Genomic DNA, 20733 nt, shown 5'->3' on the forward strand with positions numbered 1-20733 from the left:
CTTTAAAGGGAGAACCTTCACAAATAATCACACTTTTACCTTTCTTAGAGGTAAGGATGACAGCATCATCCCAATTCTAGTTAAATCAGCATTTTTTAAAATCATTTCAAAAGTTTTATTAAACGCATTTGCAAAATCAAAACACACATGATAAAAACTCAAAACAATACATATTCAAAAGTATGCATCTCAACATAATAAAGGCCATACATAAAGGACTTGGGATACCATTATACTCAACAGTGAAACACTTGAAGTTTTTTCTCTAGTATTAGGAGAAAGACAAGGAAGCCCAATGGATCACTTCTGATCAGCATAATACTGGAAGACTCAGCCAGAGAAATTAGGCAAGGGAAAAAAAAAGACATTCAAATCAGAAATGGAGAAGTAAAATTCTCTCTGCTTACACATGAGGTAATCTTATATATTAAAAACTCCAAAGACTATAGCAAAAAAAAAAAGTTAGAACCAATAAGTCCATCCAGTAAAGTTGCAGATCAGAAAATCAACATGCAAAAATCATTTGCATTTCTATACACTAACAATAAACTATCTGAGAAAAAGTTAAGGAATTAATATTATTTATAAAAGTACCAAAAACTTTATAGTTCTTATGACTCAATTTGACAAAGGAGGTGAAAAATCTGTTCAGTAAAATCCATAACATTTTTTTTTAAATTTCAGAATATTATGGGGATGCAAATGTTTCAGTTACATGAATTGCTTTTGTACAGTTCGAGTCAAAGTTGTAAGTGTGTCCATCACTCAGATAAGTGTGCATCATACCTGTTAGGTGTGAATTTACCCATCCCCTTTTCCCACTTCCCACCTACTTGATTTCCATTGAGTTTTACTACTATATGTGCACATGAGTGTTGATCAATTAGTTCCAATTTAATAGTGAGTACATGTGGTGTTTGTATTTCCATTTTTGCAATACTTCACTTAGAAGAATGGTCTCCAATTCCATCCAGGTTGTTACAAAAAGTATTAGTGCACCATTTTTTTCTGGCTGAGTAGTACTCCATGGTGTGTATATATCATATTTTCTTAATCCACTCATGTATTGATGGGCCCTTGGGTTGATTCTACATCCTTGTGATTGTAAATTGTGCTGCAATAAACATTTGAGTGCAAGTGTCTTTTTGATAAAATGACTTTTTTTCCTTTGGATAAATGCCCAATAATGGGATTGCTAGATGAAATGGTAGGTCTGCTTTTAGTTCTTTGAGGTATCTCCATACTACTTTCCATAGAGGTTGTACTAGTTTGCAGTCCTAAAAACAATGTATATTCCTTTGTCTCTGCATACATGCCAGCATCTGTTGTTTTGGGATCTTTGATAAAAGCCATTCTCACTGGAGTTAGATGATATCTCATTGTGGTTTTGATTTGCATTTCTCTGATGATTAGAGATGTTGAGCATTTTTTCTTATGTTTATTGGCCATTAGTCTATTTTCTTTTGAAAAGCTTCTGTTCACGTCTTTTGCCCACTTTTTAATGGGGTTGTTTGATTTTTTCTTGCTGATTTGCTTGAATTCTTTGTAGTTTCTGGTTTTGAGCCCTTTTTTGGGTGTATAGCATGCAAATATTTTCTCCCATTCTGTAAGTTGTCTATTTGCTCTGTTGACTATTTCCTTGGCTATCCAGAAGCTTTTTGATTTTTTCAGGTCCCATTTATTTATTTTTGTTGTTGCTGTGATTGCCTTTAAATTGGCAGGGTTTTTTTTTTTTCATAAAAAGAGCATAAGACTAGGAGTCAAGGTTTGTGCATTCATACAGCAAACCTTTATCCCTATACATAGCTGTTGGAGTGTTTGTCTCCTAAACATCAGTTCTAGATATTGGAGATTTAAAGATGCATGGGCCAAGGGGATGTGGCCAGAGTGCCCTGGAAGTGGTTTCTAATCCCAGTGCTCTCACTGAATGCCCATGAGACCCCTTTGGCTTTAATGTCATCATCTGTTAAATGACATCTTTTGAGAGTAGTTTATGATTATTACTATATGCTATAATTTATCAGTGCTGGATGCTTAGCACTGTGCTAGGTGCTGTACTAGAACAATTTTTTTAGAAGTATAAAACAGTTCCTGATATCAGAATCTTGATGTGGTTGGGAAAACAAATCACAATTATAAAATAGATAAAGAATAATACTCGGGGTCATGTGATTAAATGTGAAATAAGAGACTATAGGGATGAGAGTATGTGAAGGTTACTATGCTTAACATTTTATTGTATCAATGTTTACCTCAATTTCTGTAATAAACTATTAAACTACCTCCTCTGATGCTGTCAAGGGTTCCCACTTGATAATTTCCATTTGCATAACCTGTAGAATGTGAGTTTAACTCCCTTTGTTCTGCCACATGTTAAACTTTACAATAGTGCATTACTAGCAGATTGAGGTAATTTGAAATTGGTAAAAGATACATTTTTACAGCATAGTTTTTCATTCAAAAACCCATTTTATACTCTAATGCCAAGATATGTTTTTTGTTCATGTCACTGCTGTCTTCCCAGCACTTAGCACAGTGCTGGACATGTACTGAGCATTGATGAAATAGAGTTGAGGAACAAATTTGAAATTAAACTGTAACTGTCAGCAATTTTTAAATCATTTAAAAATAAATTTTGATTAATATTTGTTTAGTTTGGAATATTGGCTTTTTAAACCTTGGGTCTAACTATGTGTGAGGACAAGTTGCCATTATACAAATATAATTTTAATGAAGACAGTAGCTTTTTCTGTAGTAGTTTTTCATACTTGTGTAAGGAAATAGCTTTCTAGATGAATGAATTTCCCTGCTGTATTAGTTTTCTGTTACTGATTTCTGACTGCAACTTCAGGGCACCTTAAAGACAGAACTGCCCAGCCAAGGCATTCCAAAAATTCTAAACCAAAAAAACTGTGAAAGATAATAATGTTAGAAATGTGAAGTTTTGTGATAACACAATATAAAGAAAGACCTTCATATACTTTACTCGAAGACTGTTCATCAGTATATAACCCTGCATTCTTTCCTTCTGAAAAGTAGTAGAGTATTTTAGAAGAAAAAGATAAATCAGGCCATCATAACCAACTTTCCTTAGTCAAATATAAAAGGATGTATTTAGCCTTAAAATATTTTTATAACTGTAAAAAGTTCATGTTCATTATTAAAAAACAATGCAGAAAGGTAATCAGAAGAAAGGTGTAAAAATCACCCTAAATCTTGCTACGTTTTGGTGACTCTCCTTCTGAAATCTGTTTATGTGCGTAGGCAATATCATACCCAGATGTCTTTTTTCCCACAAGTGAAATCATACTTTGTACATGTGTTTCAATCTTTTAAAACCCATGCTCTTTTTTACTTAACAGAAAAACCAATGCCTTCCTTGGGTACAATTTGAATTTTCATAGTAAATCAAATAACGTGACCAAAATCATTTTTAGAGGTAATTTAAGAAGAGGAAACATTTTAGTTTAATCTTAACAGAAGCTTTAGGTACATGGCATTGGCATATTTACCATAAACCTATTTATCCTAGGTAATAGGGAAGATAGAGCATAACAGATATTTTGCATAATTTGCTCAACAGTTCATTGGAGGAGAAGCTGAGTTCGGCTTAGGACAAAGAGAAAGAAATATACTGATAGCAGCTTTCCTCTGTTGCTTTGACCAGTTCAGCTCTTAGCCTCCAGTTTGTATATTCTTCTCAGCAAAGCAAAAGCCCTGCAGCTCACTGAGATTATCCATTTTGACTTGAGTGTGCTTTTGGGGAGTATTACTCCCCTCGGTCCCCATGCCCACTTCAAGGAAGTAATCTGTCCAACATTCTATAGTACTCTCTCCAAGGTAAGTTTTGATAAAAAAATTTTTCTTTTTATGTTTTCTGTGAACTTTTAATGGCTCTTATGGATTGGCTAGTCCACTGATGAACCTGACTCTGTTTCCATAGAAGATTTGGCTATCATATCACATTTCACACTCTTGATTGATTTCCCTTCTCCCTAAGCTTGCTCCTCTCCTAGTCATCCCTGTTCAATAAATCCATTTGTCTCCATCTACTCTGCTACTACTTTAGCCCAAGGATCCATCACCTTTCTTGCCTGAAGTCGTCTCCTATCTAGTCTACCTGTTTCCCTTTTACTTCTTACAGTCTCTTTTTCTGTACAGTAGAAAAAGTGGTCTTTAAAAACATAGAATCAGCTGATATTACTCTTCTGCTCAAAACCCTTCTTTCCGCTTGGCATAAAAGCTGAATTAATTGCCACTGCCTACAAATTCCCATGTGATCTGTCCCTTGCTTATCCCTTGTCCTAATCTTTTGCTCTTCTCTCCCTCATTCATTCTGCTCCAGCTGCATTTCCCAGATATATCAAGCTTGTTCCTGCTTTCACGAGCCTTTGCACCAGCTGTTTCCTCTGCCTGGAATGCTCTTTCCCAGAACTTTGCATGGTTGGCCCCTTTGTGTTACTCAGTTTTCAGATTTCACCTCCTCCAGAGGTCTTTCCTGATCTTCCAGTGTAAAGTAGCTCCTGTTTTCTTGCAGTACTCTGTTTTATTTTCTTCATAGTATTTAGCAATCTTAAACCATCTTATATATTTGTCTCTTAACATTTCTTCTTCCCTTTCTAGAATTTAAGTACCATGAGACTGTAGCTTTTGTCTGTCTTGTCCATCCTGCATTCCTGACACCTAGAACAATGCTAAATAAATCTTAGCTAAACGCAAAAAGATCAGTGAATGAATCACTCAGATGCGGATACATACTTTTTAACATACTGAGGTTGCTAGAACCAGCCGTTGATGTGGTAAGGGAGCAAGGTGAAGTGGCAGGGCACAAAATCACTTTCCCAGTCCTGGGTAAAGCATAAAGTAAATAGCTGGTTGCTGTGGCACATGCCTGTTGTCTCAGTTACTCGGGAGGCTGGACAGGAGGTTTGCTTGAGCCATCACACTTGGAATAGCCACTAAAAATTTTTTTAGCACATTGACTGCCACACAAGAAAACAAACTTTTTCCTTGGGGTCATGGTGTTTTATTATGAAAATAGAATAAAAACTTTGAAAACAAAATGATCCTTTTTAATTTAATGAAAAATTTGTTATTTTTTATTGTTTTTTTGTACATGAGTTATATGCAACTAAATTGTGAATATTGTAACAATAAGAACATCAACAAGTAAGATTTTTCACAAACCAACTGCAGGGTTTTGCCCAGGGGCCACCCATCACATAACATGTGTGCTATAGCATGGCAGCGTGAGTTGACTCCACACCACGCGGCTCCCAAGGTAAAGAGACATGTGAGTTACAAATGCTTCATGAGGCCCCGGGCTCAAAACTGGCGTTACTTAAATACAACTCAAATGGCAGTTAATGTGTTTAAAGATAAATAATATAAAGTGTAGCCCAACAGTGAATGCAAACATTCAGAAAAAAACAATTGCACATTGAAGGAGTGAGTTATTCAAACTAGAATCTAATTACTCCTGACAGTTTCCTGTATTAACTTCAGTCTTTAAGCTATGTAGATAGATAATTTGATCTCCAAGTCCCCAAAAGATACTTGATTATGAATGCTATTTTTCATCATTTTAAAGCATTGGAGATTGAATATAATGGAAGAGAAAAAATTCTTAATATCGCTTATAGGATCATTACTGTCATTAGATTAAACCTTATAATTTATAATGGCAGAATTTATGTGTTTTCCGTAAGTCTTTTTATGTTTTAATTTTCATTTATTTATTTATTTATTTTGAGACAGAGTCTTGCTCTGTCACCCAGACTGGAATGCTGTAGTGCGATCACAGATCACTGCAGCCTTGAACTCCTGGGCTCCAGCGATCTTCTTTACTCAGCCTCCTAGAACTATAGGCATGTGCCACCATACCTGGCTAATTTTTAAATTTTTTATAGAGATCGGTTTCACTGTGTTGCCCAGCCACTGGGTGGTCTTGAACTCCTGGCCTCAAGCTATCCTCCTGCCTTGGCCCCCCAAAGTGCTGGGATTATAAGCATGAGCTACTGTACCCAATCTTTAAAAATAACTACTGTGCTGTGGGCTAGAAAAGATTATACTGTAAGGGAAATATTTTAGTATTTTTTTTAAATGTGCCGAAAGGATTTTTCATATTGAAAGGCAAAGGTGGATGTATTCTTAAAACTTGTACAAAAATAAAATTACTATTCAATTGGTAGTGCAACTTTGTTGTTTAGTTTATAAGCTGGTATTTTTATTGGCCCCTAAAAATAAAGAGGAATAATCAACCGAGTGATTTATGTTAAATACATCTGAGTTAAAGTTTCTATCTGGTTCTTTTTCACATTCATAAAGTTTTGGGAAAAAATAATAGTAAATCTAATATGATGTCTAGTTAGTTTATTTAAAGCCAACATTTCTCAAATTTATTTTCAAATGACTGTAGCCCTTCAGAGTGGCCATCTAGGGAAGTTGTACATGTATTTCAACTATGCTTCCATCGTTAAGCTACTTTTGTAGGATCTTTTTCAGAATTGCTTCAGAGCCAGTTTTGGAATTATGAAAGAAATTTAGCCTCCTTACTTTACTTTATAAACTAAAAACCTAATTTTTAAAAAACTAAATGAAGACAAGTTATTTTCTCAGTTGACTTCGTATTAATATTTTATTAACTTATGAAGCCAGTACTGCTGTTATGCAGTTGAAGTTATGACTTGTAAGATCATAATTTGTCTCATACAATAAATCTGTGTAAAGAGCAAAGAATGTTGCATAACTTTGTGAAGTAATAGATTTAAACAAGCCAAACTGTTGAGACATGACTTAACAAAGACTTTTAAATTTGCATTTTATCTGAAATTGAGTGCAATGCATTGTGCTCTTCTGCAGATGAAAGTTATGGTATGCCAGTTCTAGAGGAAACACTCTACCTTTGTGGAAGGAAAGAAAACCATCTGGCAACAGAAAAAGACCAAAAGTGGGCTCTTTTTTGTGAATAACAGAGTGAAAGCTAAGAGTCCATATTTAAAATATGATCATAAAACTACTCTTTTACAGTTCTTGGCACAAGACTAGAGACCTGTTTTGGGTGACATACCTACTTTTAAAAGTCACGATACACTTCTTTGAGAGAAGTAATTGAAGCACTGTTGGTGTTTGTTGTTAGTTGGCATATAAGTTTTATTGTGAGGTAAATGAATTATTTGTTTTAGGGAAAGTCTTACTGTCTTACCTCCATGACCATTGAAGACTTTTATTTTGTTTTATAAGACAGTGCTTTATAGGGATAGCTTTTTATTTACTTTATTAAATATTGTAAATTTTTGGGTTTTTTAAAGTTCATTTTTAAAAAATCTTTTCTCTCTTCTCCTTCTGTTTTTTTAAAGCTGTACATCATTGACTCCTGGACCCAATTGTGACCGATTTAAACTGCACATACCATATGCTGGAGAGACATTAAAATGTAAGTAAATGATGATAATTTGACTCAAAATATAGATTACAGTGTTAGTTATTAGACTTTGTACTTTAGTTTTTATTTCTGGCTCTTAGTTGTTATCTCCTAAGATATTGATCACTAGCATTTACCACTTTTCTTATCTGCTATTAAATCCTAGTTCTATTAAAAGTAAGGCAATGGGCAGGGAATAAGTGGTGGTCAAATAGGCATGCATAGAAATTCTTAATCTTTAGGCATATACAGTAATTCTTATATATTTTTTCTTCATAGGCAGCACTTATGTGATACCCCAATAAAGAGAATTCACTGCTTTACAATATCTGGCTATTTAGAAACTATTTTTAGGTAGGAATGACTGCTGTCCACTACTATTGCTAAGTAAGTCCCTTCTGGAACCACTGTTGCTGAGAACCATTGTCACTGGTGTATTTCCCGTTGCTACCTCAGTGTAATAGTCCTACCTCAAAGACTCTTGGCACGGAGTGTCAACATGTTATCTCCTTTATAGCAAGGGGCAGAAATGCAAATGTCCTACAAGGGCCAGACTGGTAACATAGATGAGGGAAGCATGCTAGTTGTGACAAATTGGGATACACCATCTGGGTATCTGCCTCTACTGATTTATGGAGAGAAGGTGGAAGTTTGAATTTTTATATGAATTCTGTCAGTTTTAGATGTTGGCTGCTTTTGCAAAATTAAAAACATAGTGTTGGCAACCATTATGCAGGCTAAACCACATGTGTCTGTGGGCTGGCTGGAACTCCTGGATCACAGGTTTGTGACTTCAGATGGATAGCAGCGTGAGGCCTACCATTGACCTTAGCCCACCATCTATAGCAGCTATCTAGGCTGCATCAGCCCTTCTCTGCCACAATTATCAGTACTGAAGCTCTAGCCTAAGTGTGCATATAACAATAGCTTAGATTGGTTAGTATTGGGAATCTCACCAGGAATTTTTTCTCTTGAACCTGTACTTGTGGTGAAGAGGGTATTAAAGTCTCTCTGTTCTTAAAAAGAGGAATAAAGAACATGGATATTAAAGATGGGACAGGTGGGTAAATAGTGTCTTTTGGAGTATGGACTGTATGTTTTACCATGGACTGTGTGTTTTTACCATTACACGCCAGGAGGGGCCCCATCTCAGGACAGTATTCTGAGTTCTCAGTACTGTATTCTATAGAATCACTTTATATTAATTTATCAAATGCAACATTAAATGAGATATTTAGGGCATGCTGACTTGTCAACCTTGCATTATTAGACCATTTTCTGGAAACCATTAAAATATAAAAGAATTACACTTGTCTGAGGCAGTAGAACAGATTAGATTGCTACTTAAAAAAATATTAACTAAATTTAAAAGAAGTGATCAAAATAAATCATTCACATGGTTAAAGATGTAATTAATACTGAAATTTTTTAATATATGACAACAGTAGTCTTCTGTCCCATTTCTCCCTTTTTCTAGTCCTGTTTCATCAGGGAATCACTTACAAATTTTAATTGTTTCAGTTTAGTTCTTCTGGGGATGATCTGCATATCTCTAAATAATATGCTTTTGTCTGTTTCTTGACTTATCAGTTTTAGACATTGTTATCTTTTGACTTCCTGCTCTGATACATGAGGCATTAGGCTATTTTCACTATACCCCTTTTCTCTTTCTTCTTCCTCTTTAATATAATTATATCACCATTATTGGTTCCTATGTTGGTTATCATGTTGCTTAAAAAAATTTACTTTTTCTTTTTTTAAGGATCACTTTAAGCATTGTATTATACAGTTAAATGAACAGCTCCTAAAAATTCTTAGTAATAGCAAGAACTAGAACTCTTATTACTTAAGGACGCTCTCTATACAGTCACAATGAACACTTAGTATGGTATGCTTTTATTTAGTTTCCCATTAACTGTAGATAGTGTCTTTTGGCTCTGCACTTTCTAAGGTGAAGATATTAGCCCTTGCCCTTCCTTCCGTTCCTCTTCCTTCACCTCCCAACTTTGATCTTCTGTTATTTTCCTTTTGCATTTTCAAGATTAAAATCTTGAAATCTATCTGTTCTAAATCTATATTTGTCTTCTGTGCTTTGTCTATAAATTACTTGAATGACTGATCTGTGAGCCTGTTCCTACATAATTATCACAGTTGGATTTACCTTTGTTATGCTCTTGGATTTGACCTTGTTTTATAGAATCAGTGTATTGTAGAGTCTATGTTTTATAGAATTATTTCTTGATACACACGTTATCCCTACTTATCTTGCTGGAACCCTTTCTCAAATAACTAGCTTAGATTCCGTTCCTTTCTCCACCCTTCTGCCTTTCTTATATCCTTCCTGATATTTTTCTTTATTACCATGGTCACAATTTGGTGTCTGAATTTTCCTTGCTCCCTCTTCCAACTTAGTTGATAAAGCAGCCAACAGGGTTTGAGAGGATTGACTCCAGTTTTGAAAGAAAATTCTACTGTGGGCAAAGTGCCATCAAACAGTATCTCATACTATGGAAAAATCTTTCCTGCAGCAGTCAATGCAGCAAACTTCATTGTGGTCTTATTTTAAGACATTTCCACAGCCACCCCAGCCTTCAGCAACCACTACCCTGATCAGTCAGCAGCCATCAACATCAAGTGAAGACCCTCCACCAGCAAAGAGATTACAACTCTCTGAAGGCTCAAATGATTGTTAGCATTTTTTAGCAATAAGGCATTTTTAATTAAGGTATATACATTGTTACTTTTATTATTATTTTTTTTATTTTATTTTTTTTTTTGAGACAGAGTCTCACTTTGTTGCCCAGGCTAGAGTGAGTGCCGTGGCATCAGCCTAGCTCACAGCAACCTCAAACTCCTGGGCTTAAGCGATCCTACTGCCTCAGCCTCCCGAGTAGCTGGGACTACAGGCATGCGCCACCATGCCTGGCTAATTTTTTCTATATATATTTTTAGTTGGCCAGATAATTTATTTCTGTTTTCAGTAGAGATGGGGTCTTGCTCAGGCTGGTCTCGAACTCCTGACCTCGAGCAATCCACCCGCCTCAGCCTCCCAGAGGGCTAGGATTACAGGCGTGAGCCACCGCACCCGGCCTACATTGTTACTTTTAGACATAGTGCTATTGTACACTGAATAAATAGATTACAGTATAGTGTAAACATAACTTTTTATATGCATTGGGAAAACAGAAACTCATGTGACTTGCTTTGTTGTGATATTCGCTTTACTGCAGTGATCTGGAACTAATCCTGCAATATCTCTGACATGTACCTGTACTTTAAATCATATCTAGGTTCTTATAATACCTAATACAATGTAAATGCTATGTAAATAGTTGTTATTAATATATTGTATTGTTTAGGGAATAACGATAAAAAAGTCTGCATACTCAGTACAGATGCAATTTTTTAAAATATTTTTAGTCAGTGGGTGGTTAAACCTCAGATGCTAAACCCATGGATATGGAGGGCCAGTTGTAGCCATTCTTTTTTTTTTCTTAAATAATTAATTTTTTTTCTTTTTTTAAATTTCAGAATATTATGGGGGAACAAACATTTTGGTTATCAAATAACCCCATTAAAAAGTGGGCAAAGGACGTGTACAGAAACTTCACAAAAGAAGACGGAACAATGGCCAGCCATTCTTTTTTAAAATTTTTTATTTATTTATTTTTTTTCCAATTGTAGCCATTCTAACTGGAATGATACCTCCTTGTGGTTTTGATTTCCCTGATGATTAGTGATGTGGAACATTTTTTCATATACCCGTAGGCCATTTGTATGTCTTCTTTTGAGAGGAAGACAGGTCTGTTCAGGTCTTTTGTCCATTTTTAAATCAGATTTTTTTTTTCTATTGGTTTATTTGAGTTCTTTATATATTCTGGATATTAACCACTTGGCAGATACGTAGTTTGCAAATATTTTCTCCTACTCTGTAGGTTGTATCTTCGCTCGGTTGATTGTTTCCTTTGCTATGCAGAAACTTTTTAGTTTGATGTAATCTCATTTGCCTCTTTTTGCTTTTGTTGCCTATGCTTTTGGGAGCTTACCCCAAAAATTCTTGCCCAGACCAGTGTCATAAATTGTTTTCCCTGTTTTCTTCTAGTAGTTTCATAGTTTCTGGACTTACATTTAAGTCTTCAATCCATTTTGACTTGATTTTCATATATGTTGAGAGCTAGGGGTTTAGTGTTATTCATCTGCATGTGAATATCAAGTTTCCCCAGCACCATTTATTTATTTATGTATTGTTTTCAATTTTTAAAATTTATTATGTTATTTTTTATTATTATTTCAATAGATTTAGAGGATACAAGTATTTTTTGTTATATATATGAATTGGATAGTGGTGAAGTCAGAGCTTTTACTGTACCTTCATCAGAATAGTGTACATGGTACCCAACAGGTAATTTTTAATCCCTCACCCCCTTCTACCCTCCACTTTTATTAGTTTTCCATGTCCATTATTCCACTTTATGTCCATATATACCCATCATTTAGCTCCAACTTGTAAGTGAGAACATATGGTATTTGTTTTTCCATTCCTGGATTCCTGAGATACTACAGTTAGGATAATGGTCTCCAGTTCTATCCAAGTTGCTACAAAAGGCATTATTTGATCCCTTCTATGGCTGAGTAGTATTCCATGGTGTGTGTGTGTGTGGGTGTGTGTGTGTGTGTGTGTATGCATGTGTGTATGTTTGTGTGTATATAGATATATTTTTTTATGTATACATATATATAGCCACATATAAACATTTTCTTTATTCACTCATTGGCTTATGGACACTTAAGTTGATTCCATATCTTTGCAGTTGTGAATTATGTTGTGATAAACATTCAGGTGATGGTTTCTTCTTGATATAATGACTTCTTTTCCTTTGGATAGGTACCTAGTAGTGGGATTGCCACATTGAATGATAGGTCTAATTTTAGTTCTTTCAGGAATCTCTCTACTGTTTTTCATAGAGGTTGTACCAATTTACATTCCCACCAACAGTGTATAAGTGTTCTGTTTTCACTACACATGTGTAACATTTATTGGTTTTTGACTTATTAATAATGGCCATTCTGACAGGGTTAGGTGATATCTCATTGTGGTTTTAATTTGCATTTCCCTGATGATTAGCCGTGTTGAACATTTTTTTCATATGTTTCTTGGCCATTTGTATGTCTTTTGAAAAACATCTGTTCATGTCTTTTGCCCACTTATTGATGGGGTTATTTGGTTTTTTTTCTTGCTGATTTGTTTGAGTTTTTTGTAGCTTCTGGATATTACTCCATTGTCAGATGCATAGTTTGCAAATATTTCCTCCCATTCTGTAGGTTGTCTGTTTACTTTGTTGATTATTTCCTTTGCTGTGCAGAAACTTTTCAGTTAATAATTAAGAACTTAATAATTAATAAATAAAAATAATTTTTTGTTGTTGCTATATTTGCTTTTGGGGTCTTAGTCATAAATTCTTTGCCTAGGGCGGGTCCAGAAGATGTTTTTCCAGTGTTTTCTTCTCAAATATGTATGGCTTCAGGTCTTACATTTAAGTCTTTAATCCATCTTGAGTTATGGATTTTTATATATGGTGAGAGATAGGGATCCAGTTTCATTCTTCTGCATGCGGCTTTCCAATTTTCCCAGCACTATTTATTGAATAGGGTGTCCTTTCCCCAGTGTATGTATTTGTCTGCTTTGTCAAAAATCAATTGGTCATAGCTATATTGTTTTATTTCTGAGTTCTCTTTTCTGTTTCATTGCTCTATGTGTTTACCATTATACCAGTACCATGCTATTTTGGTTACTTCAGCCTTGTAGTTTAATTTGATGTCCAGCAATGTATTGATGCCTCCAGATTTGTTGTTTTTGCTTAGGATTGGTTTGTCTATTTCGGTTCCTTTTTGCTTCGATATGAAGTTTAGGATTGGTTTTTCTAGTTCTGTGAAAAATGACATTGGTATTTTGGTGGGAATTGCATTGAATCTGTAAATCACTTTGGATAGTATGTACATTTTAACAATATTGATTCTTCTAATCCATGAGCATGGAATGTTTTCCATTTGTTTGTGTCATCTGTGATTTCTAATATCAGTGTTTTGTATTTCTCCTTGTAGAGATCTTTCACTTCCTAGGTTAAGTATATTCCTAGGTATTTTATTTTCTTTGCAGCTATTGTAAATGGCATTGAGTTCTTGATTTGACTGAGTTTGACTTTTATTAGTGTATAGAAATGCTATTGATTTAGAGGAGTCCTTAGGGCTTTCAAGATACAAGATCATATCATTGGCAGCCAGGGATAGTTTCACCTCTTCTTTTCTAATTTGGATGCCGTTCATTTTTTTCTCTTGTCTGATTGCTCTGACTAGTACTTCCAATAGTATGTTGAATAGAAATGGTGACAGTGGGCATCCTTGTCTTGTTCCAGTTTTTAGGGGGAATGTTTTCAATTTTTCCCCATTCAGTATGATGTTAGCCATGAGTTTGTCATATATGGCTTTTATTATTTTGAGATATGCTCCTTCTGTGCCTAATTTGTTGAGGATTTTCATCATGAAGGGGTGCTAGATTTCATCAAATGCTTTTTCTGCATCTTTTGAGATGATTGTATGGTTTTTGTTTTTAATTCTGTTTATGTGGTAAATCACATTTATTCCTTTGTGTATGTTGAACTATCCTTGCAACCCTGGGATGAAACTTACTTGATTGTGGTGAATTATCTTTTTGATGTACTGTTGGATTCCATGTGCTAGTATTTTGTTGAGGATTTTTGCATCTATGTTTATGAGGAATATTGGTCTGTAGTTTCCTTTTTTTATTGTGTTCTTTCCTGGTTTTGATATCAGGATGATACTGGCTTTGTAGAATGAGTTGGGGAAGATTCCCTCCTTCTTCATTTTATAGAACAGTTTCAGTAGGATAGGTCCCAGTTCTTCTTGGTGGGTCTGGTAGTATTTGGTTGTGAATCTGTCTGGTCCTGGGCTTTGTTGTTGGTGGTGGTGGAAGATTTTTTATTACTGTTTCAATCTCACTACTTACTGGTCTGTTCAGGATTTCTCTTTCTTCCTGATTCAAGCTTGGGAGGTTGTGTTTTTCCAAAAATTTATCCATGTCCTCTAGATTTTCTGGTTTGTGTGTGTACAAGTTTTCATAGTGGTCTCAGATGGTATTTTGTATTTCTGTGGTATCCGTTTTAATGTCTCCTTTTTCATTTCTGATTGAGCTTATTTGAATTCTTTTGCTTCTGTTTCCTGTTAATCTAGCTAGTGGTCTGTTGATTTATCTTTTCAAAGAACTAACTTTTCATTTCATTGATCCTTTGTATTGTTTTTTTATTTTTTTATTTCCATTTTGTTTAGCTCTGCTCTGATCTTTGTTATTTTTCTTCCGCTAGCTTTGGGTTTGGTTTGTTCTTCTTTTTCTAGTTCGTTGAGGTGTCACCTGAGGTTGGATTTGTGATCTTTCTGTCTTTTTGATGTAGACATTTAGTGCTATAAACTTCCCTCTTAGCACTGCTTTTGCTATATCCCAGAGACTTTGGTAGCTTGTGTCACTTTTGTCATTCAATTTGAAAAGTTTTTTTGATTTGCATCTTGATTTTGCCATTGTTATTAGAGATTGTTCAGTAGCAGGTTGTTTTATTTCCATGCATTTGTGTGGTTTTGAGAGTTCCTCTTTGAATTGAGTTCTAGTTTTATTCCATTGTGGTCTGAGAAGGTACATGGTGTGATTTCAATTCTTAAAAAATTTGCTGATACTTGTTTTGTGGCCTAACATATGATCTATCTTGGAAAATATTCCATGTGCCAATGAGAAGAATGTATATTCTGTAGTTTTTGGATAAAATGTTCTATAAATGTCTATTAAGTCCATTGTTCTAGAGTCCCATTTAAGTCTAGTGTTTCTTTGTTGATTTTCTGACTTGATGATCTGTCTGGCTGTGTCAGTGGAGTGTTAAATGAAGTCCCCGGTTATTATCATGTTCCAGCACCATTTATTGAAGAGTCTGTCCTTTCTGTTTACTTGGTGCCTTTGCTAAAGATCATTTGGGTGTGGGTGCGTGAATTTATTTTTGGGCTCTCCATCATTTTTTATAACCTTAAATATATCCCAGATCAGTAAGGTCATAGTAGTTAAGTATCATAATATTTGTGATTGAATTCAGCCTCTCATACAACCAAAATAATATTCATCTTTAGATGAACATATACAATTCTCAACGACAAATGTTTTAACAAATGTAGTTTTCTAAAACAAACTACTTAATTGCAGGGTTATATAGTTTAACAGCCCTTGGAAGATACTATCACAGCAAACAGAAAAACTCTTTGCCTTTTTAAAGAAACAGAGTTAGAGTTAAACCTAATTTTATGGCTAGAAGAAAATAAGTATAGATTGAAATTATATTCTATGGTAAATAGTAGATAGATATTCTCTAACTTTCTCCTTTTTCTCTCTAAGCGAAGGGTAATGACTAACTCAGTGCTTTGCAATCTTAAAACTTTTATGTAACCAACTTCTTTATCTAAAATTTTTCATTAAATCCTGTTGGAAACTTGTGGTGTGTTGTTTAAACTAAAATTTTAACCAAGGCTGAACTGAAGTATTTTAAATTTACAGTAATTTTATTATATAACTTTAAACTCAGTGAAGTTAGAGATGGAGACTGTTTTGTTCATGAAATTAAATCTTCAGTCTCTAGCACAGTAAAGATATTCAATTAAATATTTGTTGAAGGAATGGAATGAATGCATGCATGCATGAATTAATGAATCTCAGTGTTCAGATTTTTGTTGGTTGAAGTATAGTGTTGTAAAGAATGTGGCATTCATTACTTGTATCAGTCTTTGCCAACAGAAATTCAGTCTTTACAAGTTATTTATTATACAAGGAATTTGTAATTGGAACATTGCTCTTAACAATTCAGAAAACAGGAAGAACGTACAGTACTGTGCAGATTTGGAGTCTGAATTAATTTTGTCTTTATATATTTTATTCTGCCCTCTGAAAGCAGATTAATGAAAATAACATGTAACTAAAATTTATATATTAAAATACTTTTTTTTATTAGAAAACAGTACTTTCATAAATCTGTTTCATCTATGAATAAAGGATACTTTGTACAGTTAATGAGAATGACCCTGAAAGACAAAGGATAGGGCATATTTCTACCTGTGAATTCATGAATTGATACCTACATAATTACCCACATTCAGATTTAAATAATTGAAAGAAAAAAGACCGGAAGATTACAGTACATTAGAAATGATGCTGCTGTTTCCTCAACTCTTTTAATGTGAGAAGACAACTGTTGGCCAATGAAGGAGTTGCCAATTTGTGTAAGATACTATTGAAAAATGTCAAAAGATGTCTTAAGTAAAGAGAAATCCTTGAATTTCACAATTGCAGAAGATAATAACTTGTACTTACTTAAACAGGGTTGGAAATATAAATCTTCAGTGATCAAGATTGACTTGAATAAAATATATGTTAAGGTCTAGGATGGTGCCACTGAAGTGGTGAAAATTTACTAGTGATAGCAAAATTCACACAGGAAGAGGCATGAGTCTTATATAAACACATATTTGTAAAAATAGCCACCCTAGTAACTCTCTATAGCACTTTTTTTTTTTTTTTTGAGACAGAGTCTCACTCTGTTGCCTGGGCTAGTGTGCTATGGCATCAGCCTAGCTCACAGCAACCTCAAACTCCTGAGTTCAAGGAATCTTCCTGCCTTAGTCTCCCGAGTAGCTGAGACTACAGGCGCTCGCCACCACGCCTGGCTAAATTTTTTTTTGTTTCTATTTTTAGTTGCCTCATTAATTTTTTTTTATTTTTAGTAGAGATGGGGGTCTTACTGTTGCTCAGGGTGGTCTCGAACTCCTGACCTCAAGCAATCCTCCCTCCTTAGCCTCCCAGGGTGCTGGGATTACAGGTGTGGGCCACTGTGCTTGGCCTTTATAGAACCTGTAACTCTAGAAGAAATTACTGTGTTTGTCTTTTTTTGTGCACCCTATTTAAATAGGGTAGAGAGTGAAGCTGTTTTGTGCATATTTTCTTTCCAGTCTCTAGCTCAGTGCCTGGCATTTAGAGAGGCTTAATAAGTGTGGAATGAATTAACCATGTTCATTCTTTGGATCTGGCAATGGTGAGGTTTGATGAAGAGGTGACAGAACATCCTTCTGTAAGTTCTTTGAATAACACTGTTTATGCAACTATGAACAGAGATTACTGAAATATTATAAGTTATATTGAACATGTTTGTGGCCAGTAAATCAAACAGTTTTCTAACATTGCTTTTAAATTTGAAATTATCTTTTGTTTAGAAATTTTATATTTCATACTAACAATTTATTTGAATGAGGGACTATTTGGTTATAAGAAACCCATTGGTACTGACACAAATTAAAGAGTTTGTTTATTTGCCTTTATAAGGAATCAAGTAAATTCCATGATGCTCAAGAGCAGGAAGGATAGCCAGGCTTTGTAGGGTTTGGAACCAGGGACTAAAACCCTGGTAAACGCCATAGTACCCATTCAGCATCTGTGTTCGGGTTTTTCTGTGTCTTTCTCCTGCAGCATATTCTAGTGTCACTTTATTCTTTTCCTTCCAGATTTCTGTTTTTTTTTCCGCATTGGGTAGAAGTGACTTCCTAAGCCTCCTACATGGTGACTCAATTCAAGGCTACCAGAGAGAAAGTCACTGAGTCTAAATTCCTGGGAGAAAGGGTATGTTTGGCAGCTTGGACCAAGTGTTCACTTGTGATCCATACGACCAGGAGTCTTGGGTCATGTATTAATATTATCAGCCTGGGCCGGTGCGGTGGCTCACGCCTGTAATTCTAGCGCTCTGGGAGGCTGAGGTGGGAGGATTGCTCAAGGTCAGGAGTTCAAGACCAGCCTGAGCAAGAGTGAGACCTCCGGCTCTACTAAAAATATAGAAAGAAATTAGCCAGACAACTAAAAATATATAGAAAAAATTGGCTGGGCATGGTGGCACATGCTTGTAGCCCCAACTACTTGGGAGGCTGAGGCAGTAGGATTGCTTGAGCCCAGGAGTTTGAGGTTGCTGTGATCTAGGCTAACGCCATGGCACTCTAGCCTGGACAGCAGAGCGAGACTCTGTCTCAAAAAAAAAAAAAGCTTTAAAAAATATATACATTATAAGCCTGGTTATTAGAGGCCAGTTTTAACAAAAGGTAAACATGGGCTGGGCAGGTACCCAGGGATGTGTCTGTTATTCTGTTTCAGGAATTCTTTCTAAAGAGCTTCTAAATGAAACTGTAGACACCTTCCCTTTGTCTTTAACAATAGAGGAATGCAGTTGTTTATCATATGAGGGGAATGATGAATATTTCAAAGCCATTTGCAACAGAGTGGACAAGTCATGCCAAAAGAAATTATCTCTGAAGGTTTTGAAGTTGAAATACATTATTTTCAGAGGAAAAAGTCTGACAAAAATAGATTATGATTTAGATAATACATTCTCTCCCATGTCCTCAGAGGAGCAGTGTAAAATTACTGTTCATTTCCAAGGATTCAATAATACATCACTAAATTTAAATATATATATTTTGGAGAATGATTACAACAAAATGAAACCAATCTTAGAACTGCTGTTTAAATGGAAGGCACTATTTGATTAAATAGTGGCCAAACATATGCAAAGATTTTTACAGACACATTGTAAATAGCATTCCGGAACTTCTACTGAATGTACTTGAAATTCAACTTCATTTTTGAGCCATATTTCCTTGAGTGGTTTGGCTGCTATTTGTGTGTGTGTGTGTGTGTGTATGTGTGTGTGTGTGTGGTTGTGTGTTCACATGCGCGCACGTGCTCACGTGTGTGTGTGTGTGTGTGTGTGTGTGTGTGTGTTTCAATACAAAGCTTCTCCATTGCAGATCTATTACATATTAATTTGTTCTAGCCAATCAGTGTAGTAAGCTTAGAATGCTCTTTTTTTCTGCTCATTGTCCTCTAAAAACTTACGCAGCACAGTGTAGAGACACTGAGGGGCTTGGCACTGATGGCTCTGAAACAGCACTGATGAACAAACTAAGGGCACCTGAAGGATCCAGTGGTGTGACGTTGTGGCATCTGCTGAAAGACATATTGAGACTCTGTTGATTGAATCTCATCTGCAGGAATTTTTTACTTTACTTGCTTTGTTACTGTACCTTACATTTTGTACCTTGGCCAATAGTTCTAAAAGCTGTTGGCATTTTTGTTGGGATGGCAATGTTATTTTATGAAAAATTTCTTGTACTATTTCAAATAAATAATCTGTTTGGGCAATGTTAACTGAGTAATCTTGCTGCTTTAACCCCTTCCAGCCCCACCTTCAGCATTTTGCTAGACTGAATCCCTTACCTTAGCATTTAAGTCCAATCACAGTCTGACATTCCAGCCTCCCAGTTCTCCCCAGTTGGAGTTCAGCTAACAACAATCTGTGTGAAAAGTAGCCTGGCACAACTGATTCGTTCATTGTATTTCCCGAATACCCTGCCTTTCCTCTTCTGCTTTTGCTCACACTGTTTTGGCTTTAGCAGGACAAACCAAGGAAATAATAAAATAGCCTGCCTTGAGACATATTTGGTTTTTCATTTGCATTCACAAATCTGCCACTTTAATGGATGTGCTCTCTATTTAGGAGGCTCCTTAGACCAGCTCTCTTCTAGTCTCCAAGATCACTTGCAAGCAGTGTAGGAGTTAACCATTTTAATATAACTTGCAATAGTTGAGCTAAGTAAAAAGTTGGATGCTGTCTAGGGACTTAGTATTTTGTATCATGCTAAAGACATTATAATTTCGCTTGGTAGCATTGTCCATTTTACTTTTATTTTTATCTTTTAAAAAGATTCATTTAAGTAAAGATTATTATCATCTAGCATTCAAGGTATTTTTAGAGGCTAATTAAGAAGGCAGGTCACCTTTGATTTAGTGAATGTTCTGAAAAGTGCTCATTGAAAGGCAAGTAAGAAGTGCTAATTTTGTGGATTAGGCATTATCTTTCCCTTAGATTTTTAGGATTCCTTGGTCTTGGTGTTTCAGAATATTTTATTTTCGTGGAATTCATGGAATATTAGAAATATTTTAAGGATAGCAACTAATACTAATTTAAATGTGTAAGGTCAGTTTAATTTATACCTAACAGTATAAGATCTATCTTTGGTGCTGTTTATAGTTTATTAAAAAATGCCTGATATATAAGTACTAAACTTATTGAGCATTTATTTATAGTTATGTTTATTTATATATGATATTTTATCAACACAATAACTCTTGAGGTAGGAGTTTATATCCCATTCTTTTGTATATCAAC

At 35.1% G+C, this 20733-nt stretch overlaps 1 protein-coding gene across 2 annotated transcripts in view; it reads left to right on the forward strand.

Annotated features, from left to right (window-relative positions):
• Positions 1–20733, forward strand: part of BABAM2 (BRISC and BRCA1 A complex member 2) — a 387195-nt gene that overhangs the window by 32592 nt on the left and 333870 nt on the right. For both annotated transcript variants that reach the window (XM_045549309.1, XM_045549308.1), the window contains exon 3: positions 7359–7435. In XM_045549309.1, coding sequence (XP_045405265.1) covers positions 7359–7435 — 77 coding nt within the window. The remainder of the gene's footprint in view (positions 1–7358; positions 7436–20733) is intronic.

Source organism: Lemur catta, chromosome 4, assembly GCF_020740605.2.
Source record: "Lemur catta isolate mLemCat1 chromosome 4, mLemCat1.pri, whole genome shotgun sequence".
NCBI classification, from domain to species: Eukaryota; Metazoa; Chordata; class Mammalia; order Primates; family Lemuridae; genus Lemur; species Lemur catta.